This window comes from Danio rerio, chromosome 1, assembly GCF_052040795.2.
Source record: "Danio rerio strain M-AB ecotype USA chromosome 1, GRCz13ab, whole genome shotgun sequence".
NCBI lineage: Eukaryota > Metazoa > Chordata > Actinopteri > Cypriniformes > Danionidae > Danio > Danio rerio.
In genome coordinates this window covers 9,934,101-9,959,573 of record NC_141021.1, presented here as the reverse complement: position 1 = coordinate 9,959,573, position 25,473 = coordinate 9,934,101, and the positions used below count along the sequence as shown (strand labels likewise).

The 25,473-nt window shown below is 36.8% G+C and overlaps 2 protein-coding genes and 1 long non-coding RNA gene across 6 annotated transcripts; 2 read left to right on the top strand and 1 right to left on the bottom strand.

Moving 5' to 3' along the window:
- Nucleotides 1-226: 226 nt before the first annotated feature.
- On the bottom strand, nucleotides 227-9,195 carry LOC137495411 (uncharacterized). Of its 4 annotated transcripts, none has more exons than XR_015476231.1 (4): nucleotides 6,881-9,195; nucleotides 6,422-6,566; nucleotides 5,839-5,939; nucleotides 227-1,350 (listed from the first exon to the last, which is right to left on the bottom strand). It is a non-coding gene; the product is annotated as an uncharacterized LOC137495411 (long non-coding RNA). The 4 variants fall into 4 exon arrangements; XR_015476233.1 differs by having other exon boundaries at nucleotides 6,422-6,569; nucleotides 8,539-9,161; XR_015476232.1 differs by having other exon boundaries at nucleotides 7,058-7,784.
- An 84-nt stretch (nucleotides 9,196-9,279) lies between these two features.
- On the top strand, nucleotides 9,280-12,855 carry actb1 (actin, beta 1). The gene is made up of 6 exons (NM_131031.2): nucleotides 9,280-9,378; nucleotides 10,347-10,471; nucleotides 10,871-11,110; nucleotides 11,422-11,860; nucleotides 11,947-12,128; nucleotides 12,211-12,855. The coding sequence occupies exons 2-6, from the start codon at nucleotides 10,349-10,351 to the stop codon at nucleotides 12,352-12,354; spliced, it is 1,128 nt and encodes a 375-aa protein (NP_571106.2). The 5' UTR covers nucleotides 9,280-9,378; nucleotides 10,347-10,348; the 3' UTR covers nucleotides 12,355-12,855.
- A 2,160-nt stretch (nucleotides 12,856-15,015) lies between these two features.
- On the top strand, nucleotides 15,016-23,809 carry fbxl18 (F-box and leucine-rich repeat protein 18). Its single transcript, NM_001030245.2, is given in 5 exon segments — nucleotides 15,016-15,201; nucleotides 15,662-15,859; nucleotides 17,706-19,282; nucleotides 21,918-22,133; nucleotides 23,347-23,809. Coding segments are annotated over 5 exon segments (2,163 nt in total). The 5' UTR covers nucleotides 15,016-15,180; the 3' UTR covers nucleotides 23,498-23,809.
- Nucleotides 23,810-25,473: the final 1,664 nt, after the last annotated feature.

Below are 25,473 nucleotides of genomic sequence, written 5' to 3'. Positions count from 1 at the left end.
TTATGCAATTACTGTGTCTTGTATTGAAATAGCTACTGTAGCCTATTTATTATAGACATTTGCAATTTTAGGTTGCAAATTACCATTTAAAAAAGTAATGGCTGTTTAATTAATTATATCACATAATCTATGATTAAAATAATACCCATTACATGTGGCAAAATCTAAATATTGGTCTGTCTGTGTGCATGTTTGACAAACATTAAAAAAAAACAATGATTTAAGGTGTGTTTTAAAATAAATTGTTTAATTTATATTGTAGAAGATTTGTACATCCGTAATTGTGAATTCAATAATTATACAGTTCGTTTTAAAGAGTCATCACAAACAAAAAATCTAACTGATTTACTGCCACATTACGAAGAAATAAAATACCTCAGGTCCATCTCTAGATCTGTGTGGCTTTTTCTAAATTACTACAAATGCTATTGAAATTTAAGCCAGGAAAAACAAGAACCAGCAGGGGAGTATTTGACACGGAGGTCTTCCGCAACAGCTGTCAACCTGTAGCTTTTGACTGAGGGATTGAGTCTGGTCAGGGTGGATAGGAAATATTCTGAGGAAGCCAGAGGGGGGCGCTCCTCCTTAATCTTAATGCCACATGTGAAAGCAAGGTCTGGATGCTAATCCACATTGCTGACTCTCTGAGGCTAAACTTGGGATCTTCATCTCCAAAAAAAAAACTGTTTAAATTCTTCAGAAATAAATTGTTTATGATAACTGAATTATTTGGAAGTTGGAAAAAGGGGATTTGCCATCTCCAGGTTGGAGGAAAGTCCTTACCCCAGGTGGAGGAGTTCAAGTATATTGGGGTTTTGTCACGAGTGAGGGAAGGATGGATTGTGAGATTGACAGGTGGATTGGTGCAGCGGCAGCAGTAATGCAGTTGATGTAGCGGTCCGTTAAAGAAGAAGCTGAGCCAAAAGGCAAAGCTTTCGATTTACTGTTCAGTGTACATTCCTTCACCCATGGTCATGAGCTTTGGGTCATGACCCAAAGGACAAGATCTCGGATACAAGCACCCAAAATGAGTTTCCTTCGCAGGGTGTCAGGGCGCACCCTTATGGATAGGGTGAGGAGCTCTGACACCTAGGAGGAGCTTGGAGTAGATCGGCTTCTCCTCCACATCGAGAAAAGTCAGCTGAGGTGGCTCAGGCACCGGTTTTAGATGCCTCCTGGACGCCTACCTAGGGAGGTGTTTCAGGCATGTCCCATCGGAAGGAGGTCTCGGGGAAGACCCAGGACATGCTGAAGGGACTCTCGGCTGGCCTGGGAACGCCTCAGGAGCCCCCAAAGGAGCTGGAGGAAGTGTCTGGGGAGAGGGAAGTCTGGGGTTCTCTCCTAAAACTGCTGCATCCGCAACCCGGCCCCAGAAAAGAAAATGAAAGAGTGAATGAATGAATGCAAATCTTCTCATTGTGTGTCTCAGGAAAAACAAGATGAGTGATCATCCCATGCAAAGCATTTTAGGAACTTCAAATTTGCAATCTAGACCGAACATTATAGTTTCAAACTAATAAAAAAGTCAATAAAAGTCACTCAAGACACAAAAAAAAAAAAAAAAAAAAACTGGAGAAGGGATCAAGTTCCCAAAAAATCAATGCAAATTTAACAGCATAAATAAATGAAAAACATTTGTCCCTGACATCCTTCTAGAACATTTAAGATTATGTGTATAAGTGTTTATTTGAATCTTTACTCTTATTATTTTGCTGTTTATATCGTAGAAAAATGATTACGACACTGGCGAAGCTAGATTTCAGAGACTGCTCTCTGTGGATTTATAGCCTATAAAAACTCTATAAAAATACTGAATGTGGATGTTTCCTCAGCTGGATGAAGGAAGCAGGAACTGGCTCGGGTTATTTTCAGGGCAAACAGCAGCTTTCCTCTTCTTGTAAAGGACAGGATATTGATCGAGTCCTTCATGCTTGGCTGAGTGTCTGATGGAAATTAAATCTCTTCACTCATATTCTCTCCTTCGCTCTTCTGCATGAATATCAGTAGGTAATCAAGAGGTATTATTGATTGCGTTTCAGGGATAATTCATTATTAATGTGTTTCATTGTTTGAGAGGGAATGCACTGCATTGTATGGGGCGACTCAGTGGTTAGCAATCACAGCAAGAAAGTCGCCATGTTTGCTTGGGTTTCCTTCTATAGTCCAAAAATGAACTAAATTGCCTGTAGTGTATGAATGCGAGAGTGTATGGGTGTTTCCCAGTACTGTGTTGAGACTGGAAGAGCATCCGCTGCATAAAACATAAGCTGAAATAGTTGGTGGTTTATTCCGCTGTGGCAGCCCCTGATAAATAAGGAATTAAGCCAAAGGAGAATGAATGAATGCACTGAATGGAACTGTATTATATCTAAAAATTAAATGTTACCCTACACTTACACTGATGATTAACACGACACACTGCCTAAAGCAGACCCCAAAACAGTTTGCATTCACATACATAGAAGGAACTAATTAAACAAGCTTCATTTGCTCTTTTAATGAGCTGGACTCTTGTGTGGCCCAGAGATACACACTTACGACCTGCTTCCAGGCTTCCAGAATGATCTGTCAGTTCAGAATCAGCTTTGACTGAGTCGTGCCTGTAATCTCAGTCTGCTAATGAAGTGGCGTAAATGATGCACAACGTTTTCTGTCAAACCCAACTAATAAAACCATTAAGTGAATTAACATCCTTACATATAATGCTGCAAGCTAAGTTTAGTTTCATCCTACACAGTTCACAAAAAATAAGTATCAGAATACATCGGTTTTAATATAGTTTGATGTGTAATGTGCCATATTTTCTATTTGAGGTCTAGAATTATTAAATATGTTGCATTCCTCTTTGTTTAAAAACCCTCAAGTAATAAAAGTCAAAACATGGATCTCTGGTCTGTCGGCTGGAGGTTTGTGCCCGTGATAAGACAGCTATTCCAAGAAGTCAAAGAATCCTTACGGTTTCTTGTCTTGAAACTAATCTTGCTACAAAAGTATGATGGTTACAGACTCAACAGCTCTCTCTGCTGATGATATTGTGGTAGTTAAAATGTAAATCATTTCTGGAATTTGTGCCTGTAGAAAATGTAGCTTGTGACTTAAATTCCAACAACATTTCATGATTTTAAACAGGGGTGGATTTAGCGAATTAGGGGCCCAAGTCCTGAAATGCATCCTTTCTACTTTTTTTTTTTTTTTAAGCAGTTGTTTTTATTTTACTCAATCTTTTTTATGTTTTAATGCAATCTCTACATTTCAAATAATTAATTTTCTTAAAATGAATTTACAACAAAAAATAGTTAGTTATTAGCCCCCGTTTATTTTTTTCCCCAACTCATGTTTAGAGAAGATTTCTTCAACACATTTCTAAACATAATAGTTTTAATAAGTCATTTCTCAATTTCTAACAGCCATGATGACAGTAAATAAAATTTGCCTATATATTTTTCATCACCCTTCTATACAACCTAAATTGACATTTAAAGGCTTAACTAGGTTAATCAGGCAGGTTAGAGTAATTAGGTAAGTTATTGTATAACGATGGTTTGTTCAGTACAGTCGAAAGAAAATATAGCTTAAAGGGGCTAATAATTTTGTCCTTAAAATGGTTTTAAAAAAATTAAAAACTGCTTTTATTCAAGCCGAAATAAAACAAATAAAGGGGGGCTAATAATTCTGACTTCAAGTGTGTGTGTATATATATATATATATATATATATATATATATATATATATATATATATATATATATATATATATATATATATATATATATATTTTTTTTTTTTTTTTTTTTTTTTTTATGTAACTGCTGGACTGCTCCATGATTGGGGGTGCTGGATATTTTTATTTTATAATATTATTATTACATAACATTACATTATTATAATAATATTATATTTTAGTGTATATTAAATAATATTTAATTATGTAAAAAAATTCTCTCATTAATTTAAATTTAATTATATATAAAACAATGTTATATACAGTTTTTAGGTATATATTTTTTTATTAATAATATAATTTTTTTATTTTATTTACTCCTAGATATTTATTGGGGGCCCACAGATTTCCTGGGGCCCTAAGCGACCGCTTACTTTACTTATAAGTTAAATCTGCCCCTGGCAAGTATAAGCTGAAAGCATGCATTTATCTGATTTAAAAACATTTTAGGGATCATTACTAGTCTTTAGTGTCACATGATCCTTTAGAAATGATTCTAATATGCTGATTTCTTTTGTTTTAAAAAGGCTCTGCTGCTTAATATTTTTGTGTACATGTAAATAAAAAAACTGAAATCTTTTAATAAATAAAAGTCATTTATTTCATTGTTTAAAAATCTGTTTATTATTTGTTAATAATAAATTCATGGTATACCTTGAATAAATTGAATGCGTCCTTGCTTCATAAACATATTGGTTTCTTTAAAAAAAGACTTTTGAATGATAGTGTATTTACATTTAAAATAATTATAGGGTTTTTAAACAGGCGTCACGGTTGCGCAGTGGGTAGCACAATCGTCTCACAGCAAATAGGTCACCAGTTCGAGCCTCGACTGGGTTAGTTGGCATTTCTGTGTGGACTTTGTATGCTCTCCCTGTGTTTGAGTGGGTTTCCTCCGGGTGCTCCAGTATCCCCCACAGTCCAAAGACATGCGTATAAGTGTCCGTAGTGAATGAGTGTGTGTTTTCCAGTGATGGGATGCAGCTGGAAGGGAATCTGCTGCGTAAAACATATGCTGAATAAGTTGGTGGTTCATTCCGCAGTGGCGACCCCAGATTAACAAAGGGACTGAGCCAAAAAGAAAAGGAATAAATGAATGATCTCTATAAATTAATCTATGTATGTTTTCAATCAAATAACTGAATTTTCATTAAGGGAAGCTGTTAAAATGGAGAATCTCCTTTACATAATTTAACTGTGTGCGAAAAGAGAAACTGAATCTTTAAATGCCTGAGTTTGAGCATGTTCTGACACACTTACATTCCTGGAATGACAGCCACTAAATACTGCCTTCCTCTCCTTTTTAGCAAAGATGCGTTTGTAACCCTATACATTGAATTCAATTGCAGGGTGCAATATTTCTTTCTTGACTTCTCCTTGGTTTTATTTACATTTATACCTTCTTAAAATACATTTTGGCATCACTGGTTCCATGAAGAACCTTTAAAAGAGGCTTTCCATTGAACAGAAAGTTCTTTATCAGTGTGAAAAAGCTCTGTAGATGATGTAAAATGCTCTTGACAAAAAATCCTATGTATATATAACTGTTTGCTGAAGGATTCTTTAGAGAAACAAACACGGTTCTTCTATGGCATTTAGAACCTTTCAGAGTGCAACAGCCTAATTATACTACATAAAGTTGGCTTCTTCCACATATCTTAACTAAATGCAAAGCACTGAGCTCTGACATGCCCTCAAAGTAAGCAACTGACACATTGCCAGCCAATAAAAATACCTGCAATGTTTGTACTTGTGGAAAACATATTAAAATAATTGCACCAAAGTAAACTAATGGTGTTTTTTTAGGCATCGATGATTCCATCAAGAACATTTGAAACCCACAGAACATTTCCATTGCACGAGATGTACGTTATAGGGGGAAGAAACGCTGAGAAAAAGTTTATTTTCAGTAGAAAAATGTTATTTTTCTTCTATAAACCACTTGTTGAAACATTTTTTCAATGTGTAAATGTTGTGTACCATATTACATCAGTCACTCTTAGTTCCCCTCTGTCAATCTCATTTTGGTTACATTTCCATATTAGGAATCTACCTGTATCAGTGCTTAGAGCGAGCAGCCTCAACCAGTCCATCCCATCAGAACTCTGAGTTTGTTACCTGTTGGTGTTTCCATATAGGGTGCTCCAGGTCTGATGGGTGGAGACAGTCAGTAGGCCACTTCTCTGTGTAATATTATTGTGTTCTTTCATTCTCCTATGCTGTATACAGTAAACAACAGAGCAGATGTTCAGCAAATTAAAAAAACGACAACATTTAATAAAAGCAACAACAAGAGAGAATCGTAGACTCTCAATCACTCTGTCTAATTTCCGCTGTAAGTCACATGACTTCGCCTTGGTTGCAAAGAACTACACCATGTGACTCATCCACAGATTGCCTTATAAGGAGATTGGCTGAATATCTCTTAAAGGGGCCCTGAACAAAGTGTCTCAGCAAACAAGACACAACACAAAGGTTATCTCATTTCCTTCATATTTTTCATTGACCTATGGCTTTGGAAGAAAATCATTTTTAGTTGCTGTGTGTACATATGCAAGCTCCCATCACAATAAAACACACCCATATGTCAAAACAGCTGCTCAGACTAATAAACGAACAAGCAATCATGCTTTACAAGTTTACCACAGAGTTTATATGCTAGACTTATTTCCACAGGGCTCCTAAAATTAGCTTTGCTCACTTTATATTTGTTTTTTGATAGAAGCCTCAGCAACTTCCTCTCAGATTTGTCACATTGTGCTGTGGCTGCTGTAACACTTAGTCGCCTCTCTCTCTCTTCCTCTTCCTCTTTCTGTTTGAAACAACCTTATAAGGGCCTCAGTAATCTGCTGATGACAGAAATGATAGGAAATCAAAAAGTTATCATAAACACATATGCAATACTTTCTAGTAATCATAAAAGCACAGTACATTCAAAAATGACGTATTTCTCACTATTTACTCATCCTCAAGTGGTTAAAAACCTTAAAGAGTTTCATTTTTCTGTTCAAAACACAGGAGATATTTTGAGGAAAGCTAAAAACCTGTAGCCTAACCATTGACTTGCATAGTAGGAAAAAAATAGAAACCTTTTCAGATTTCCTCTACAGCTAAAAAGAAACTCCCCTCCACCCTAAACACCAAGCTGAAACTCACACACCTAGGAAAGAATGGGCCCGGTATCAGGAATGTAGAGCACTTTGTGAAATAATCATGAGGCAATAAACTGTACCTATGACTCATTGACCTCTGTGATGAAGTTTATCTTTTCTATAAGGCTCAGTGAGTTATAGGTATGACATTTGGATTCTATAGGTAGTCAAAATTCAATATTTACATCACTGCACGCCTAGGATGTGGGGGTGGGCAGATGTATTGGGTGTCACTGCTGTTGGAAGCATCATTACAGACATTTTCTGATGACAAGCTGCTTTCGTCACTAGATAAATCACACAACAGACTGTTTATCAAGTGGTGACATAGCCCTACTGACATTTCAATAACCATAGCTCCTAAAGATTTTAACATTAAATGCACAATTTAGTCCTCTTTTTGGTTTCATGCTGACAAGATAAGACAAGAATTGCAAAGCCCCCTGGATAAGGCATGCTGCCACGCGTCTCAGATTGCCCATGCTAAAGGCAGGACATTATAACTGGCATTAACATCTATTTATGACCCCATGGCCTCCTAAAAAACCCGAATAGGTAAAGGATTTACATATTTCAATGTAAATTCATATCAAATCGATCTGGGACCTTGTTTAGCCAAAATAAACGCTGTGTAGTATTTTGGTTTCTTTCATGATAGCATTTGTTGCTAATAGTCCCTACACATTTATCAATGTAAACTAGTCTTTGCTTCAAAACATCAGCATTTAACATTTAAGAATGGGCAGATTAGGGAGTGGGCAGATGTATTAGGTGTCATCCTGGTGACGTTTTAACAGCCATTGCTCCTTACGATTTTAACATTAAATGCACAATTTAGTCCCCTTTTTGGTTTCATGCTGATAAGATAAGAATTGCAAAGCACCATGGATAGGGCGTGCTGCCACGCGTCTCAGATTGCCCAAGCTGAAGGCAGGACATTTAAAACTGGGATTAACACCTATTTATGACCCCTTGGTTCCTCTGAAAAACCGGAATATGCTAAAGAATTTACATATTTTCAATGAAAAGTCATATTAAATCAATTTGGGATCTCGTTTAGCCTAAATAGGAACCCTTTCTAGTATTTTTTTTTCCTTGAAGCCATTAGCCTAGCCTATCAGTGTCACATTACTTTATCGAATGTAAACTAAACAGTCTGTGCTTCAAAACATTCACGACATATAGTGTTATTCAATAGTTTATATTATCAGTCTTTTTAAGTAACAGGGTATGTAGGCTGATTTTTTTTGTGCACTCTTCAGATTCCAGTAATGCAGCAGCGTGAAGCGTCATCGGTTTATGACGTAATTACGCAAAAGCCGGCTTGACAGGAAGTGTTGTTTTCTATGGAGCACCGTGCCCTTGTTTTGTATCCCCTGCTTTGCAGATAACCAGATAAAATGAAATATGCTTAATACGGTTGCATCTAACATGCCGAGCGGCGATGTAACAGACGCCGATCTGAGCAACAACAAAACAATAGTCAATATTTCATTAATTTCCGAATGACTCCTGATCTTCTGCAGCTTTACATCCATGATATTATAAACAGCAAAGCATTATGCACAAAAGCAACCTACGATTGAATTAAACAGTGCAATGTTCACAAATAAAGCCTTTTTTAAATATGCTTTTACATTATGTTTTATAGAGTCACGAGAAGTACCTGTACTTTAAATGGGAGCCACGCCCACGTTGTTCATCAAACTAACCTAATAAAATGACACACTTAAAATGTCTTCTCAAGAATTAATCGTAAATGAGTCGTTTTCAACTAGCTGTCAAACATTAACTGAAATGTAAAGCAGATTAGTGTATAACGTTAATCAAATAATGATTTCTTCTCTGTTCTACCAATAATGGCTCTTGTATAACGTTAGTTTACACATTGTTGTCATTTATAGAGCTGAAACATACAGTAAAATACAATATAAGTTTAAATACTATTGGACAATGTCGTACTGCTATGTTTAAACGTCCTGTCATTCCTGCAGCCTAAGTACAGCTTATATAAATGCAACTTTACATCATGCATTGCTCGTTTTTCACAGAAATAATAAACTATTTAACGTTACTCGCTGTATGTGAGGTTATTTAAAAGTAACGTTAAGCCACAGACATGAAGTCTAGCATCCTTTACTGATTTAACTGTGTTCCAATCCAAATGATATACATATCCTTAATTCAAGTGTTACATCTGCCAATGCTGTGTCAAATCAACTTATCGTGTATTTCCTTATCAAATTATTTCGCCTTTTCGCCGATCCCTGACATACATTATTTCAACCCAGAACTTGAATTTCAAGCAACTAGCTTGAAACTCGCCAAGTGGACGACGGCTGGCCAATCAGACCGCTCGCTGCCGAAAGTTTACCTTATATGGAAGGAGCCGGCCGCAGTGCCGGCTATAAAGCTGTGACCCACCTCACGCTCAGCATTGTGAGTTTTCAGTGCACGCTGAGAAGATCTTCACTCCCCTTGTTCACAATAACCTACTAATACACAGGTGAGAATGCTTTTATATTAATATTTACTGGTATTTGGAATAATTTAGTAATGCTTATGATGATTATTGGAGATTTATTTATTAAAGCTATATTTCATTTTGCTTGCTGATCGGATTTGAATTGAAGTCTTGGTCCTGTCTGCCTAAATATGTACTTTGCTGTTGATTTTTACAACGCTGAATAAGTTATGCTGATTTTTGTGCTTGTGTTTTATTAATGGTTTTAACCGGTAGCAGTTCCAGCTTTCAAAGCTAACGTTAGAGTAATACAACTGTAAAGCCTTCTACATAAAGCGATTTATTAAATTCATATTTGGTAGTAAATTGATTTTTAATGTAAGGTTTAATTTAAATGTGGATTTATTAATCAACGTTAACGTTAGTATCATCAACGGCAGTGTTCGCAGTTTGAATGGTGGGTGTGGCTACTATAACGCATTAACCGGTATCACTGCCGTTTAATTCGTGTGCACGGTCAAATATATATAAAAGCTTTTAAAGTTTCTTGTTTGTCTGTAACGTTGTTGGGATTTCATAAACTTGTCAGTCACACACGAAGTTAAAGATTATTGCAGCACTTCTAGTTCGTTAAAGTTAAGTTACTCTTTCTGTTGAAATGGCTTCGTTTTATTTCCTTTTCAAAAGACAAGAGCGTGTTTTAGTGAGCACCGGGATTTCACTCGTGGCGTTGTAAAGCGCTTATCTCGGCCTTTGAGACCGGGAGGGAGTGGTCGCGTCCGTTGGTCTGATTCCACGCGCTGAATCGGCGGCATTGAGCTGCTCTAACTTATTGCCATATAAGGCAATAGTGAGGCTGCCTGGCCACTTCCTTTGTCTCAAATCTCTTGGTTTCAACCCTGCGCCTTTGCGCCGCCTACTGGCCAGACGTCACAAATCCATCAGTCATCACCGCCTATAAAAGACACTACCCATTCATATTTTAACAGTTTCGCTTTTTTTCCCTACAGCCATGGATGAGGAAATCGCTGCCCTGGTCGTTGACAACGGCTCCGGTATGTGCAAAGCCGGTTTTGCTGGAGATGATGCCCCTCGTGCTGTTTTCCCCTCCATTGTTGGACGACCCAGACATCAGGTACATTTAATAAACCATCCTAATAACATGTTAATCATATTGAACCACATTAAACTCTCATTTGTGCATTTTACATCTTTTAAAATCGATTTATATTCGTTTTTAGATAATGAAGTTTATTAAAGTGTTAATTCACAGCTTTATTGCCTGTTTTGAGAATCTGCTTGCATAAGTGATTTTTAAACTTGATCTGATTCTCGTTTGTTTCGAAGTTCTTCAGCTTTGAAAGTCAGATCTAATAAAAGTTAATTTAAGCGTTCATTACAATAAATTCAAGTGAATCTGTTTTAAGCTAACCTTCAACGTTTTTAAATTCCTTCAAACAAATTGGTTCCTCTTTGCAGTTCCTCATTTCTCGGTGAGCTGGTGCTTTAATCCCTTTACTTTTTCTTCCTCTAGGGAGTGATGGTTGGCATGGGACAGAAAGACTCCTATGTGGGAGATGAGGCCCAGAGCAAGAGAGGTATCCTGACCCTCAAATACCCCATTGAGCACGGTATTGTGACTAACTGGGATGACATGGAGAAGATCTGGCATCACACCTTCTACAATGAGCTCCGTGTTGCCCCTGAGGAGCACCCTGTGCTGCTCACTGAGGCTCCCCTGAATCCCAAAGCCAACAGAGAGAAGATGACACAGGTGTGTTCCTGTGATCAATTTGATTTTCATATTGCCTTATTTGGCTTTCTTCCCCTCTTTGTTCACTTCCTTTCTGTCCATTTCCTCTTAGGCTCTGTCACTTGCCATGATCTCTTGATAGGAGGTTCAAAAGGTTCATCCCTATTTTTTCATTCCTTTTCCCCCTCTTGCATGGTAGCTTCTAACCTTAACTCTCCACAGTTGAGCGTTTTAGCATGGTGTGTTGGAGGCTTTCTTGCCCTGTTGTGCACCCATACTCACGCAGATTTGAGGCTCTGAGTTTGGTTTTTAACCAATTATCTCTTCTACAGATCATGTTCGAGACCTTCAACACCCCTGCCATGTATGTGGCCATCCAGGCTGTGCTCTCTCTGTACGCTTCTGGTCGTACTACTGGTATTGTGATGGACTCTGGTGATGGTGTGACCCACACCGTGCCCATCTATGAGGGTTACGCTCTTCCCCATGCCATCCTGCGTCTGGATCTGGCTGGTCGTGACCTGACAGACTACCTGATGAAGATCCTGACCGAGCGTGGCTACAGCTTCACCACCACGGCCGAAAGAGAAATTGTCCGTGACATCAAGGAGAAGCTGTGCTACGTGGCCCTGGACTTTGAGCAGGAGATGGGAACCGCTGCCTCCTCTTCCTCCCTGGAGAAGAGCTATGAGCTGCCTGACGGTCAGGTCATCACCATTGGCAATGAGCGTTTCCGTTGCCCCGAGGCTCTCTTCCAGCCTTCCTTCCTGGGTGAGTTCCTTGCCATGCATTTAAACTGATCTCCCTTTCAAAAGTGATCCTTCAACAGTGACTAACGTTTGCTTTTATTGGTGCAGGTATGGAATCTTGCGGTATCCATGAGACCACCTTCAACTCCATCATGAAGTGCGACGTGGACATCCGTAAGGACCTGTATGCCAACACAGTGCTGTCTGGAGGTACCACCATGTACCCTGGCATTGCTGACCGTATGCAGAAGGAGATCACCTCTCTTGCTCCTTCCACCATGAAGATCAAGGTGATGCACCTGCCCATTTTCACTTTCATAGCAGTTTGCTTGCAGTGATTTCAGATGAGCTAACGTCCCCTTTCTCTTGTAGATCATTGCTCCCCCTGAGCGTAAATACTCCGTCTGGATCGGTGGCTCCATCTTGGCCTCCCTGTCCACCTTCCAGCAGATGTGGATCAGCAAGCAGGAGTACGATGAGTCTGGCCCATCCATCGTCCACAGGAAGTGCTTCTAAACAGAACTGTTGCCACCTTAAAATGGCCATGCAATGAGATTCAAACGAACGACCAACCTAAACCTCTCGAACAAGATGACATCAGCATGGCTTCTGCTCTGTATGGCGCATTGACTCAGGATGCGGAAACTGGAAAGGGAGGTAGTTGTCTAACAGGGGGAGGAGCTTTCCCCGAGAGGACTTCAATGTACATTTCTTTTAGTCATTCCAGAAGCGTTTACCACTTTGCCCTCCTCACAATGGGCGTCCATGACCTTTTTGTTATAGTGTTTATGTAAATTATGTACTCGATACATTGTTTTTCTTTTTGTACTTCAGCCTTAAACTTGGCCCAGTTTGTTATTGTTGCAATGAGGGGAAAGCTTTACCTTTTAAAAAGTGAAGATCTTGCAGGACTTCCCTAGGGTATGTGAATAAGGGATGTCCCTTGAAAATGTAAGCCAGGGTGTCTCTGTACACTGACAAGTCAACCCAAATAAAACGTGCACATGTAAAACCACACAATGTCTACTGTCCTTAGTTGTCCAAACTCTTGTTTTAAAGTGAAGCTGTGTCTGTAACTGTACTCCAGTCTTTTTCTTTGGATGCAAATTCACAGTGGCATCTTTAAATCCTGTCAGTATATCATGATTTTTAAAGTACAGGCCAGTGTTAAGTTACAGTGCCAAGTAGCATCTCTTCTAGATTATTACAGTTACCAATGCAAGAAGCTTCTAACTAAAATTTACTTACTCGAGCAGCTTTACAGTACAAGTGTTTTGTATAGACTTGCTCAAAGGAGTTGCCAGTTTTAGGTTCATCAATTTGACTTGAGTTTAAGTGCAAAAGCAAATTTGAAGTTTGCTTTATCAAAGGTCCAGTAAATGCACTTAAGTAGTCTGTTACTTTACAATAGCTACGAGCACTTTGAGTCAAGATGGATAAGCAAAATGACTATACATGGCTCCTGATCAAATCAAAACGCTGCAAGAAACCTTAAATACAAAGGATGTGCATGTATGTTGCGTTCTGTTTGTTATAAGCTGGATTTTGCACCCCAAAATCCATGCAGCTTTTATTTAAGCAAGGCAAATGAGAACATCACCTCTGTCTGCTGTGAAGTCTTGCCATTTATATTTGCTCTAATACAAATTGAACATGGAAGACATAAAATGAAAGTATTTAAGAAGAGAATTATTTGAGACCTTTTATCTGTACATGTTCTAATGAAGCTCAGTTTATTTGTTTTCCTTTCAACATCTTATTTTGCTTCATATTACATTTATGTGCTGCACCAAACTATACTGACCAGAAATAATAGATTGCACTGGTCAGAAGTTATTACACAATCTAATGTTGGAAGCAAACTTCATAGATCCTTAATTATTAATAGTTGTTTACATTTTGATGTATTTGTTTCCTTAAACTGCGCCACTAAGAAAAAAAAGGATTGCATTTCTTAATTCCTAATGTCACTAGTTAACACGGTGCTTTTTTTTTTTTTTTTTTCTAAAATATCAACCTCTACCAAATAGTTTATATGTTGGTTTATAGTAAAAGTACAGAAATTATTACATATGATAAATCTGAAAAATTAAAGTCTAAGACCAATTTATATAAAAACAATCAAATAAAACCTTATTGAACACGAAATCTTTTTTTTAAGTACGCCATAAAATATTTCAGATTCTCATTTAACATTTTTTTTAAGCAAGTTAAGCTTTGTTTACTTTGGCATGGAAATATGTCTGAAAATGCACCCTTTAGTTGTCACATATTTGGTGGACAAAGATTAAGCTCAATATGCATTATCAATGTATTTTTTTGTTCATTAACTCCAATTCTGTTTTTTTTTTTTTTTTTACTTTTAACCTCCTTTTCTTTTGGATCAAATCTGACCGATTTACAACTTAAAACACTCTTAAATGTGTTTTCACATCGGAGTGCCTCATGATATCCTCCACACGATGCATTTGAACATTTAAGTGATAATCACCTCTATTATTGAGTCTTGTGTTTTAGTCAACGCTGTTACACCTGTGGTGAAGGTTGTTCCATGCCACTGTTGCCACTGACTTGTTTGGTTGGGACTTGTGGAGCTGTGCATCGATGGATTTGCTCTTCAGTGTTTGGACTTTCAGCAGTGAAATTTTACCACACTAAACTGAACTGACACGATTTCAATCTACTGGAACTTCTATTTTAAGCTGTTTTGGCTCAAAATACATAGTAAAACTGCTATAGAAACATAAACATAAATTTTATTTACCTGTGCTGTTCCTGGTCAAAGGTGACCGCCATAGCAAATTAATGGGACTAAAATCATCCATTATGTCTAATTCTATAAAATCCTGTCAAACACTACATTGAGACCTTGTTTACAGCTAAAGAAGGTTAAATAAAAATAATGGTTTTGAAAAATGTTTTCTGTGCTAGTTTAAGAGACCGGTCAGTTTTGTCCAGGAACAGTAAAGTAAGGGGCGGGAGGTGAACACGACAGGAAAGTTAAATATACCATATTCTATGTATACATGACTTACTGTCAATATAAAATAGAATAAGACAAGTAGTAGCCGAATAATATAAGAGTATATTTTTGAAGTTTTAAAGCCAGACCACACCCGGGGACATTTTTACAAGTTGCACACAGGAAATAAGAACGCCTCCCAAAGCGTCCCGGTGGTGCTACACTATATACTGAACATACACCATTGATATACACATATTACCGCTATGCGTGTGCCAGATTTTACAGTATCAACAACTGTTATACGTTTATTGAGATGGCAAGAATTAGTTTTTCTATATTACTGAAGTACACATCCCAACACCTTTCCCAAAAGCGCCATGAATAATCAAATTGAAACGGTAAGTTACAGAAAAGCTGGCCATGCTAGTTAGCTTCTTCATTTGGTTGTCTGCAAATATTATTCGGTTAACAAAATGTTCTGAAATCATCACGATATGTTTGGATTTTTGACATTCGGTCAGGTTTTATAAGGTATTTATAAACAGATCAGTAATATATTTTTACTCCGTATCAAAATTCACCATATTAAACATGTCAAAATGCTATACATTACTGAAGTTTTGGTTACTGTAATAGAGTTATAGTTAAATTCTCTCAATTTCAACATGCGTTTATATTCTAAAATATGCTGTAACTGTTGTTCAAAAACCTTTCTGTCATGTTTGACATTTGTTTTGACAAAGTTATATTGTAAAATCCACTGCAGATATTTCAGTATTGAGCATGAAGGACTTCAGTGTCACATACATCTAAAGTATCCCTGTATAATGATAATGACTGCTTCTTGCTTCTCTCCAGGCTCAGTGCTTCTCAGACAACATTTCTCAGGTCTCTGTCACCATCTCTGACTTCTCAGATGAGATTTTACTGAATATCCTGCGATTCATTCCCAGCCATGACCTGATACTCAACGTAAGTCGAGTGTGCAGAAAACTCCGAACTCTCTGTCTGGACAAGAGCTTGAGAGTCCATGTACACCTGCATAAAGAATACACGGTAAGGCTGAAAACACACACTTCTACTGTTTCCTATTAGCATTTTTAAATGGTAATTTTTTATTTGCACATCTGCCAATGTGTTTACTGATTTAATAAAAATGTATGTGTTTGATTAAAATTAATGTTTAATTTTAGTCTATAAAGGTCTCATGCGTATCTTTTTATTTCTCAATTAAAATACTGTGATTTAGAACAATTTTAGAGCAGGTTTCCATTTGTTGTAATTTAACAATCATGGCTATTTCACAAAAAAATATTCTGATAATTTAAAACATTAATATTGTGTTGTCAAAAATGAAAGTAAACATGCCTGGGTCACACTTTATATTAAGGCACAAATCAAGCTATCAACAAAATATTTAATAAGGATTTTAGCTAAAAAAAAATTACTTATTGGCTGCTTATTAATAATTAGTAATGTAGTAGTTTGTTTTGGGTATTAGGTAGGATTTGAGATGTAGAATGAGATCATACTTTACATAAGTACTAATAAACAGATAATATCATAAAATAGACAGGTAGTAAGCCAATAGTTAATAATGGAATTGACACTTACATTTAAGTGTTTCCCATGTCTGAAAACAAGGTTTATTTTGTTATTTATGATAACTTTTTATTTTAAAGCTTAGAATCAGATGATAAAATGATCTTTCATTTGATTTTGGATTAAAAAAAATGGATTATCCTGATCCCATTATAAGGGTGGATTCATTTGTGATTTTTTTTTTGTCAAACCAAATAAAATAAAAAAAGTTTTATTATTCAAGTAAATGATCTCAAACTTAATGGTTACTAATGATATATAAACTCCTTCATATTTGAAGCCTATATGAATCATGTCACATCTAAAGAGCAGTGGTTAATTTGTAAATAGTGAGGTCCCGGAACAGATCGGGGTAACAGATCTGGCATGTTACCACAGGAGGGAAAGCTATCAGAACATTTGCGCAATCAAATTCTTATCATTCGTGTTTGAGAAGAGGGATCGGAAAAAAATAAACCCTGCTAATGAGATATGCTGAACGACAACAACAATATAATATCAAAGCAGTATTGTATTAGAACAAACTAAAAATTGTCAAATGTTTGTTAATTGCAGTGTTTCTGTTTCTTACTATTAAAGCAAACAATGGCTGTTTGTGGCCGCTGGTATTTTGCCTACCTGTTGTTCTTTGCTAAGCCAGTAGGCTACACTGTTGGTTTAATTTAAGGCTCTGGTAAACATGATTTTGGTAATTCTGAAATTTGGTATTGAGATTACAATGATCCAACCATATGTTCCTTTAAAAAAACTAAACATAAGATAGATCAGTTAATCCTGGGTAGCAAAACATGGGTTTTCCAAATCTGGACCAATTTGATTCTCATTATTCATTCATTCATTTTCCTGTCGGCTTAGTCCCCCTATTAATCTGGGGTCGCCACAGCGGAATGAACCGCCAACCCATCCAACAAGTTTTCATGCAGCGGATACCCCTCCAGCCGCAACCCATCTCTGGGAAATATCCACACACACATTCACACACACACTCATACACTACGGGCAATTTAGCCGCATGTCTTTGGACTGTGGGGGAAACCGGAGCACCTGGAGGAAACCCACACGAAGGCCGGGAGAACATGCAAACTCCACACAGAAACGCCAACTGAGCCGAGGTTCAAACCAGCGACCTTCTTGCTGTGAGGCGACAGCACTACCTACTGCGCCACTGCCTCGCCTGATTCTCATTATTTAAAAAATAATAATTCCCTGAGAATGTCCAATCAGAAATATACAATTAATCAAATAACTGTAATTGAAGTCTTCGTCTGTATTAACCAATTATATATGATCTTTTTCACAGGCAAACGACGATGCTGTGAAGCAGCTCTTAAAAGTAATTTCAGCTGACATCCAGACGTTAAACCTCAATGGCTGCTACTGGCTGGCCGGCTCTACAGTGGATCAGGTCACCCGCTGTAAGTCTTTGGTCAGTTTGGACCTTTCCGGCTGCAGATTGACATCAGTTCGCCTCTCGCATCTGCTGAGCTCTCTTAGCTCTCTGAAGTCTCTGGCACTGGATGTGGGGCCGGGGTTTGATCTCCACCAGCTGAGCGCAGAGGGTAAGTCTGCTCTGGCTCGTCTGCAGGAGCTCAAGCAGACGCTGTTGACTCCTTCCTATGGCGTGGTTCCCTGCTGCAGTGCCCTGCGGCGCCTTCACCTCTATCTAGAGGCCAGCGAGGTCTGGAGGGAGGCCGGCGGCTGTGCGCAGCTGATGGTGGGCCAGAGCAGCGTGCCGCACTATCAGAATCTGCGCTGGTTCTCCGCTCGCCTCGCACCCGGTGAAGTCAACCGTACTCTGTTGGCGCTTTACTTAGCTGTTTTCAGTATGAGAGTTCCTGAAGGCCTTGCAGGATTGGTACTCTCTGTGCCAGGCCCTGCACCGCCACGACCAGTCGCAATGACGGCGCTAATGGAAAGCATGGCGTCAACTGTGGGAAATACTGTTAGTGCTTTGCAGCTTCCACGTACATGGTTGGACGGTGCTATACTTGGGCGGGTGTTAGCGCATGGATGTCCTGCATACCTGAATGTCTCCCGGTGTTCATCTCCAGGGTTCAACCCTTTACATGTGCTACTCAGTGCGGGACGTGACCTCACACCCCTGCGGAGCCTCAACCTGCGGGGATGCGGTCGAGGCCCGCTCTCTGAGAGCTGTGGGAAGGGCGATGAGGAGATGGACACGGACAGCGTCAAAGCACTTGCTGAATGTTGCCCACATCTTAATCACCTTAATTTATCTGCAACGCACTACCATCATAATCTCTCCACGGGGCAGGATGGACACTTGTGTGGTACTTTGGGACGCCTCACTGGCTTGTGCTCGCTTGCACTTCCGGTGTGTGCATTAGCACAATCTCCTCCAACTCAAATAAACAATCAAGACTCCAACACAGACCTCGCCTCAAGATCACTGCTGCTCGGGCTTAAAAAGACCACCCGCATTGGTGTGCCCACATATCGACCCACATCTGAAATCGCAGTGGGTCAGGGGGAAGAGCGGACAGACCGGGGCTTGTGCATTCAACCACTGCTTCAAGGTTGCCCGTATCTAGTAGAGCTGGAGCTGATTGGTGCAGGCTTTTCCTCAGCCATGCCCCGGAACGAGCCGGCCATTCGCAAGGACCCCGCTGCATGTTCCTGGTCCTACAGCGTTGGAGATGGGGAGTTAGCTGCTTTAGGTGGGATGAAATTTTTGCGCAAGCTCACCCTCGCGCATTTACCAGGAGTTCTGAAGGGGACGGGACTCATCGAGCTGCTTCAGGGGTGCAAGGACCTGCATTCCTTATCGCTGGCAAATCTAGGATCTTTAAAGACCATGAACTACACGCAGGCCCTGCTGGAGGCTCTTTCCTACTGCACACAAGTCAGGGACTTAAGGTGAGCGTGCACGCCAATACTCAAAAGGTAATCAATAAGGTTGTTGCGGAAAGAGATACAGCTGCAGCAGGAAGTTAAGGAGAATTATTAATATTATTTATTAAATTACCTGTTAATTGTATTTTATTAGTGTATACCCCAACCCTGAACCCAACCATCACAATAATGCAAAAACAGAATTATATAGTGAGTATTATTAATATTATTTATTAAATAGTATTTTATTAAGGTCTATCCCTAGCCCAATCTTAAATCAAACCATCACATTAATGTAAAAATAGAATTATAAAGCAAGTATTATTCTTATTATTAATTAAATTACCCATTAAATTGTTTTTTATAATGTTTACCCCAGCCCAACCCTAAACCCAACCATCCACAGTAATGTAAAGTTGTTGTCGTACAGCATCACAAAAAGTCTGCTATGTTTACATGAATATCCGCAGCTGTATCTTGTCTAGACTTTACCAGTCAACAACCTACACATAAACTTGTTGTTCATTTGTTAGCAATGACATCATTTCACCAATAATGAACAAAATCTTCTGATGTTAAGAGAGTTTTCCAGCAGAAGAGGGCAGCACCGTTACACCAGACCTGCTGTACATTTTAAGTGTTCAGACACATACGCTTAAAATAATATCATTTTATTCGATTTTCATTATTGGGCAACTGAACAGTCAGGTGAATGTGACCACTTAATCATAAATATTGTGAATCACGTTTTGCTCAATAGTAGGTATTACTCTAATAGCTGCATACAGTTTAAGTCAGAACTCTTAAATCCCCCTGGATTATTAGCCCCCCTGTTTATTTTTTTCTTCAATTTCTGTTTAACAGAGAGAACACATTTCTAAGCATAATAATTTTAATAACTCATCTCTAATAACTGATTTGTTTTATCTTTGCCATGATGACAGTACATAATATTTTTCTAGCTATTTTTCAAGACACTTCCATACAGCTTAAAGTGACATTTAAAGGCTTAAGTAGGTTAATTAGGTTAACTGGGCAGGTTAGGGTAATTAGGCAAGTTATTGTATATTGATGGTTTGTTCTGTAGATTATCGAAAAAATATAGCTTAAAGGGGATAATAATTTTGACCTTAAAATGTTTACTAAAAATTAAAACAGCTTTAATTCAACGAAAATAAAATTAATAAGACTTTCTCCCGAAGAAAAAATATTTTCAGACATGCTGTGAAAATTTCCTTGCTCTGTTAAACATCATTTGGGAAATATTTAAAAAAGAAAAAAAATTCTGACTTCAACTGTACATTTAAAATAATAAAACATTTTTTTCAAAAGTTTTTTTTATGTATTTTTTATGTGTTGTAACGAAATCTTTTTTTTAAACTAATGAAGCTAGCAGAAGTCAGTGATTTATTTTAATTATTTACCCTAACATGTTTACTGCTCCAAAATATTATTATTAATTGTGAATAAAAAAAAATGCCAAATGAAATACTGTATATTGTGTCAAATGGGGACAAATGTGTTGTTTTTTACTAAGATATTTAAAAAGAACTTCTTTTAGAGCTGTAATAACAGTACCTTAAAACTGTAAAACCGTGATATTTTTATCCAAGGTTATCATATCTTTACAAACATATACCGACTGATAAGTTTGGATTGCCTCAATTTTAATCTCTAATTAAAGTTGGCAAAAATGACCACAGAAATGTGAAGTAAAATACAACACAATAACGGATCTTTTGATTAGCGTAAGCAGACCATGTGTATTTTGTTGTGTTTGCATCCGTAAAATGCATTGGAGTTTAGCAAAAGTTGATCTTGTTATTATTTTTGCTTAATTGGGTAGTTATTCTGCACATTTTATGATTGTATTCGGCATTTAGGCTCTTAAACTCTAGAATTTTCACCAAACACAACAATGCAAGATGAAATATCAATTATATAACCTATTGGTCAGACTTTACAATAAGGTTTAATTAGTTTATATTTTTATTAACATAAACTAATTATGTACAATACTTTTATTCATAATTTATTAATCATAGTTTAACATTTACCAAGGCATTATTAAAATCCAAATTCATGCTTGATAACATAAGATAATGCACTGAGAGTTAACATCAACTTACAATGAATGACTGTATTTCCATTAGGCATGGGACGAGATCAAGTTATAGCGCAGTTTGGAAAAATCAAGGTATTAAAATGCAAAAGTATTTTGCTATACCGTTTCTAAAGTATATGTAGAGTTTTTTTTTTAAGTGTCTTTTTATGTGTTGTAAGAAAATCTGTGTTTTTGAATCTAATAAAGATAGTAGAAGTCAATGGTTTATTTTAATTATGTAGCCTGACATGTTTACGGTTCCAAAATCTTATAAATGTTTCCCAACATGTAAAATATTGTGTTTAATGGGGAAAAAGTTGTTGTTTTTTAACCAGACATTTAATACCAGCTCATGCCTAATTTCTATTCACTAACATGAAGAAATACTGTAATAGATGTATTGTTAATTGTTTGTTCATGTTAGTAAATGCATTAAATAATACAACGTTATTGTAAAGTGTTACCAATTTATTAGTAACATTTACATCTTAATCAAATATTTCAGCCCTATAACTGCTACATTTATTGACTATTTCTCTCTGTGTGAACTTGCAGGCTGGAGCAGCCCTACTTTAATGCAAACGCAGCGTTTTTCGAAGCGCTCAGTCAGTGTGGTCAGCTGCGGCGTCTGTGTTTAGTTTCTCGACACGGCACTTTCCAACCCGCCGCTGTGACGGCCTTCATGCAGAGCTGCTCTGTCATCATGTGCCACATGTTCATGGGAGGAACGCTGGTGGCCTGTAAAACGCTGCAGAAAACCCTTCTGGACAGGTCACAAATCTTAATAAAGTCTTTCCTAATGTGTGAATGATCATTGTTCTTGGAGTAACTTGACTTACATTTGATCAGAATTATTGGCCCACCTGAATTATTAGCCACCCTGTATATTTGGATTTATGGAGATTTTTTTCAACACACTTCTGAACATCATAGTTTTAATAACTAATTTATAATTACTAATTATTATCTTTAGTTATCTTTGCCATGACAGCACATAATATTTTACTAGATATTTTTCAAGATACTAGTATTCAGCTTACCGTGACTTTAAAAGGCTTAACTAGGTTAATAAGGGTAGTTAGGCAAGTCATTGTACAATGATGGTGTGTTCTGTAGACCAGTGGTTCCCAAAGTGGGGGTCACAAGACCATGACAGGGGGCCCCTTGATGATTTAAAAAAAACAAATAAATTTTTATTAAAATATTAGAAATGCCTATTGCCTATTTTATTAAACTATTAGAATTATTAGAAAACACAAATAGTAGTTTTTGATAAACAATAAACAATTAAAAACAACAACATGCAAATGAAAAGCCATCAGTCTTTAAATCCTTTTTTTATAGGATTGGTGTGTTTACGTTGTGGACTTGTTTTTTTTTTATAGCACCAGGTAACACTTTCTGACAACTTTAAGCAATTAAATACAGGCCACAACTGAATATTGAGAATGATCTCTCATTGGCGGTCTCCAAAATTAAACCAAGAATAGACTTGTGCTGAAAACATTGTGCCAAGCAGGCTCATTGGTTGAGTTTAATATTAAATAAACAAAATAAATAAATGACTATAAAATTATATAGTTGTTAGACAATTTTTGTGTTGTGTTTGTATAGCCTTTTGTGTGCAATGTTTGTATATTTATAACAACCTCTGAGGAATTTGGGGGTAGCAAGTCACTGGCATTGTTATTTTAGGGGTCGCGGGCGGAAAAGTTTGTGAATCGCTGCTATAGACAATCTAAAACAAATATTGCTTAAGAGGGCTAATAATATTGACCTTAAAATGTTTTTTAAAAATTTAAAACTGCTTTTATTCCAGCTGAAATAAAACAGATAAGACTTTCTCTAGAAGAAAAAACTATGATAGGAAAACCGTAAAAAATTCTTTGCTCTGTTAAATATAATTTGGGGAATATTTGAAAAAAAAAAAAAAATCTGACTAATAATTTTGACTTTAACTGTGTATGTTCTTTTCTCTCTGCAGTTTTTCAGTGTCTCGTCCAGCTCTTAGTGTGGTGATTTACCCTTTACTGCATGAAGACCTGGCCCATGTGATCAGAGGTATGCCACTGTGCCACCTGGACGAAATGACACTTTTTAAAAGTCGTGTTGCTGAAGAGCCCATGAGTCGGTGACTGTGGAAATATTGACGAAAAAAGAGAATCATTCTTTGGTGGATTAACCTGGGTCATACATCTGTGCTGTTTTTGAGAGTGTATTCATAATTGTGCATTATGGAAAGTCTGCTTTCTGATAATGAAATATTAGCAAACCGGTTGAAGGATAATTGGAAAACTTTTTTTTTTTTACTTGAGAGATCATATGGACTATCATAGCTTTCCTAATAAGCTCATTGTTTACCAGTAAAGAGGCAGTATGAACAAGCTCTATGTCAGGTTATAATGTCATCTTTGGATATGTGCCAAAATAAAACCTTCATTTCTTCATGTGTTGTGTTCACTGAGATATAATCACTCCCCTAGTTTGACAAAACATTCTTACATCATTGAATATGAACTCTTGAGAATGTGATATGCTTTTCTCGAAGTTAAAGCAGCACAAGTTTATCAGGGATGTCTCATTTTATAGCAGATTCTTTTAAAAAGTGTGTTACAAATAACTCCAAGTTTGGAGTCTTTAAAGTGATAATTTACCCCAAAGTTTTAATTTCTGATAATTTACTTGCTATCAGTCCATGCACTATTTCAGCATAGTCAAATCAACGTATTTAAATTTTCAGGATCATGTCATGCTGATGTTAGGAGTCATAATTCTGAAATTTCGAGAAAGGTATAAACAGAGGTCAGAGCCAGCTCCAAGTGGGGTGGGATTTGAGTTTCATGTGGGCTACAAACCTAGAGTTTTCATTTATTTAGTGTCTTGTACAGGAGTCAAACCTTTGGTGTTTTATTGACAATATAATATAATATAATATAATATAATATAATATAATATAATATAATATAATATAATGTGATATAGTATAATGTAATATAAATAATATAATATAATAAAAAATAATATAATATATAAATAATACAATATAATTTAATATATTATGAAATAATATAATATAAATATTATAATATAATATAAATAATATAATATAATTTAATATATTATGAAATAATATAATATAATTAATATAATATAATAAAAATAATATATATTATATAATATAATATAATGCACTTCTCATCTGTGCTAGAGTTTTGGGGAGATTTTAATTTATTCAGGTCTCCAAAAAGACCTCAAAGTGCCCCTCCACAACTCTCCAAAACACCTGAGGTGCTTTGTCTGAATTTACAGCCTCTGAAGATTCTCATTATGTCTTTCAGAATTTCGGGAGCAGCCATTATGATTTTAAAGCATCATAAATTAATAAATCAGCTTGAAATAGGCGTATCTATAGTCACTAGAACAAGACAAACAGAAATGTACAAGGCAAATGAGAAACATTTGCTCTAGAATGTTCTTTAAATTATGTGGCCCAACAGGAAATCTTTAAGCTTTAGAAAACACCTTTGTAGAATTTAGTATTTCCTTATTTAGTCAAACATGAACAAAATTTGCATGACAGGAAAATATACCAGGAGTGATGTCAAGATTATCGTCAACTCTACAGTTCACCTGGCAAAAATAAATAAATTCTTATTTGTCTTACGTTAATGAGCTTTTCTAGTAGATTTGCATACATAGGATCACTATATATATATACCTGACTAAAGTCTTGTCATCTATCCAAGATTTAGGAACAACAAATAGTAACTTGACCTCTAGTTGATCATTTGGTAACTCAGAAGTGGCTTATATGAAAGGCAAAGATTATGAATACGCTTATTTTACCAGAATAAAACATGATCAAGCCTTGATTTTTAATGATTTAATAAGGACAGTAAGTGTCAGTGTCAGAAAGTCTTGTCACAGAAATAATGTACAGTATAGAATATAAAATTATGGTGAAGAAAAAAATAATGAATATTGTGTATGACTCCCATGAGCTTGGAGGACTGCATTCATACATCTCTGCAAAGACTCAAATCACTTATTAATAAAGTCATCTGAAATGGCAAAGAAAGCGTTCTTGCAGGACTGCCAGAGTTCATCAAGA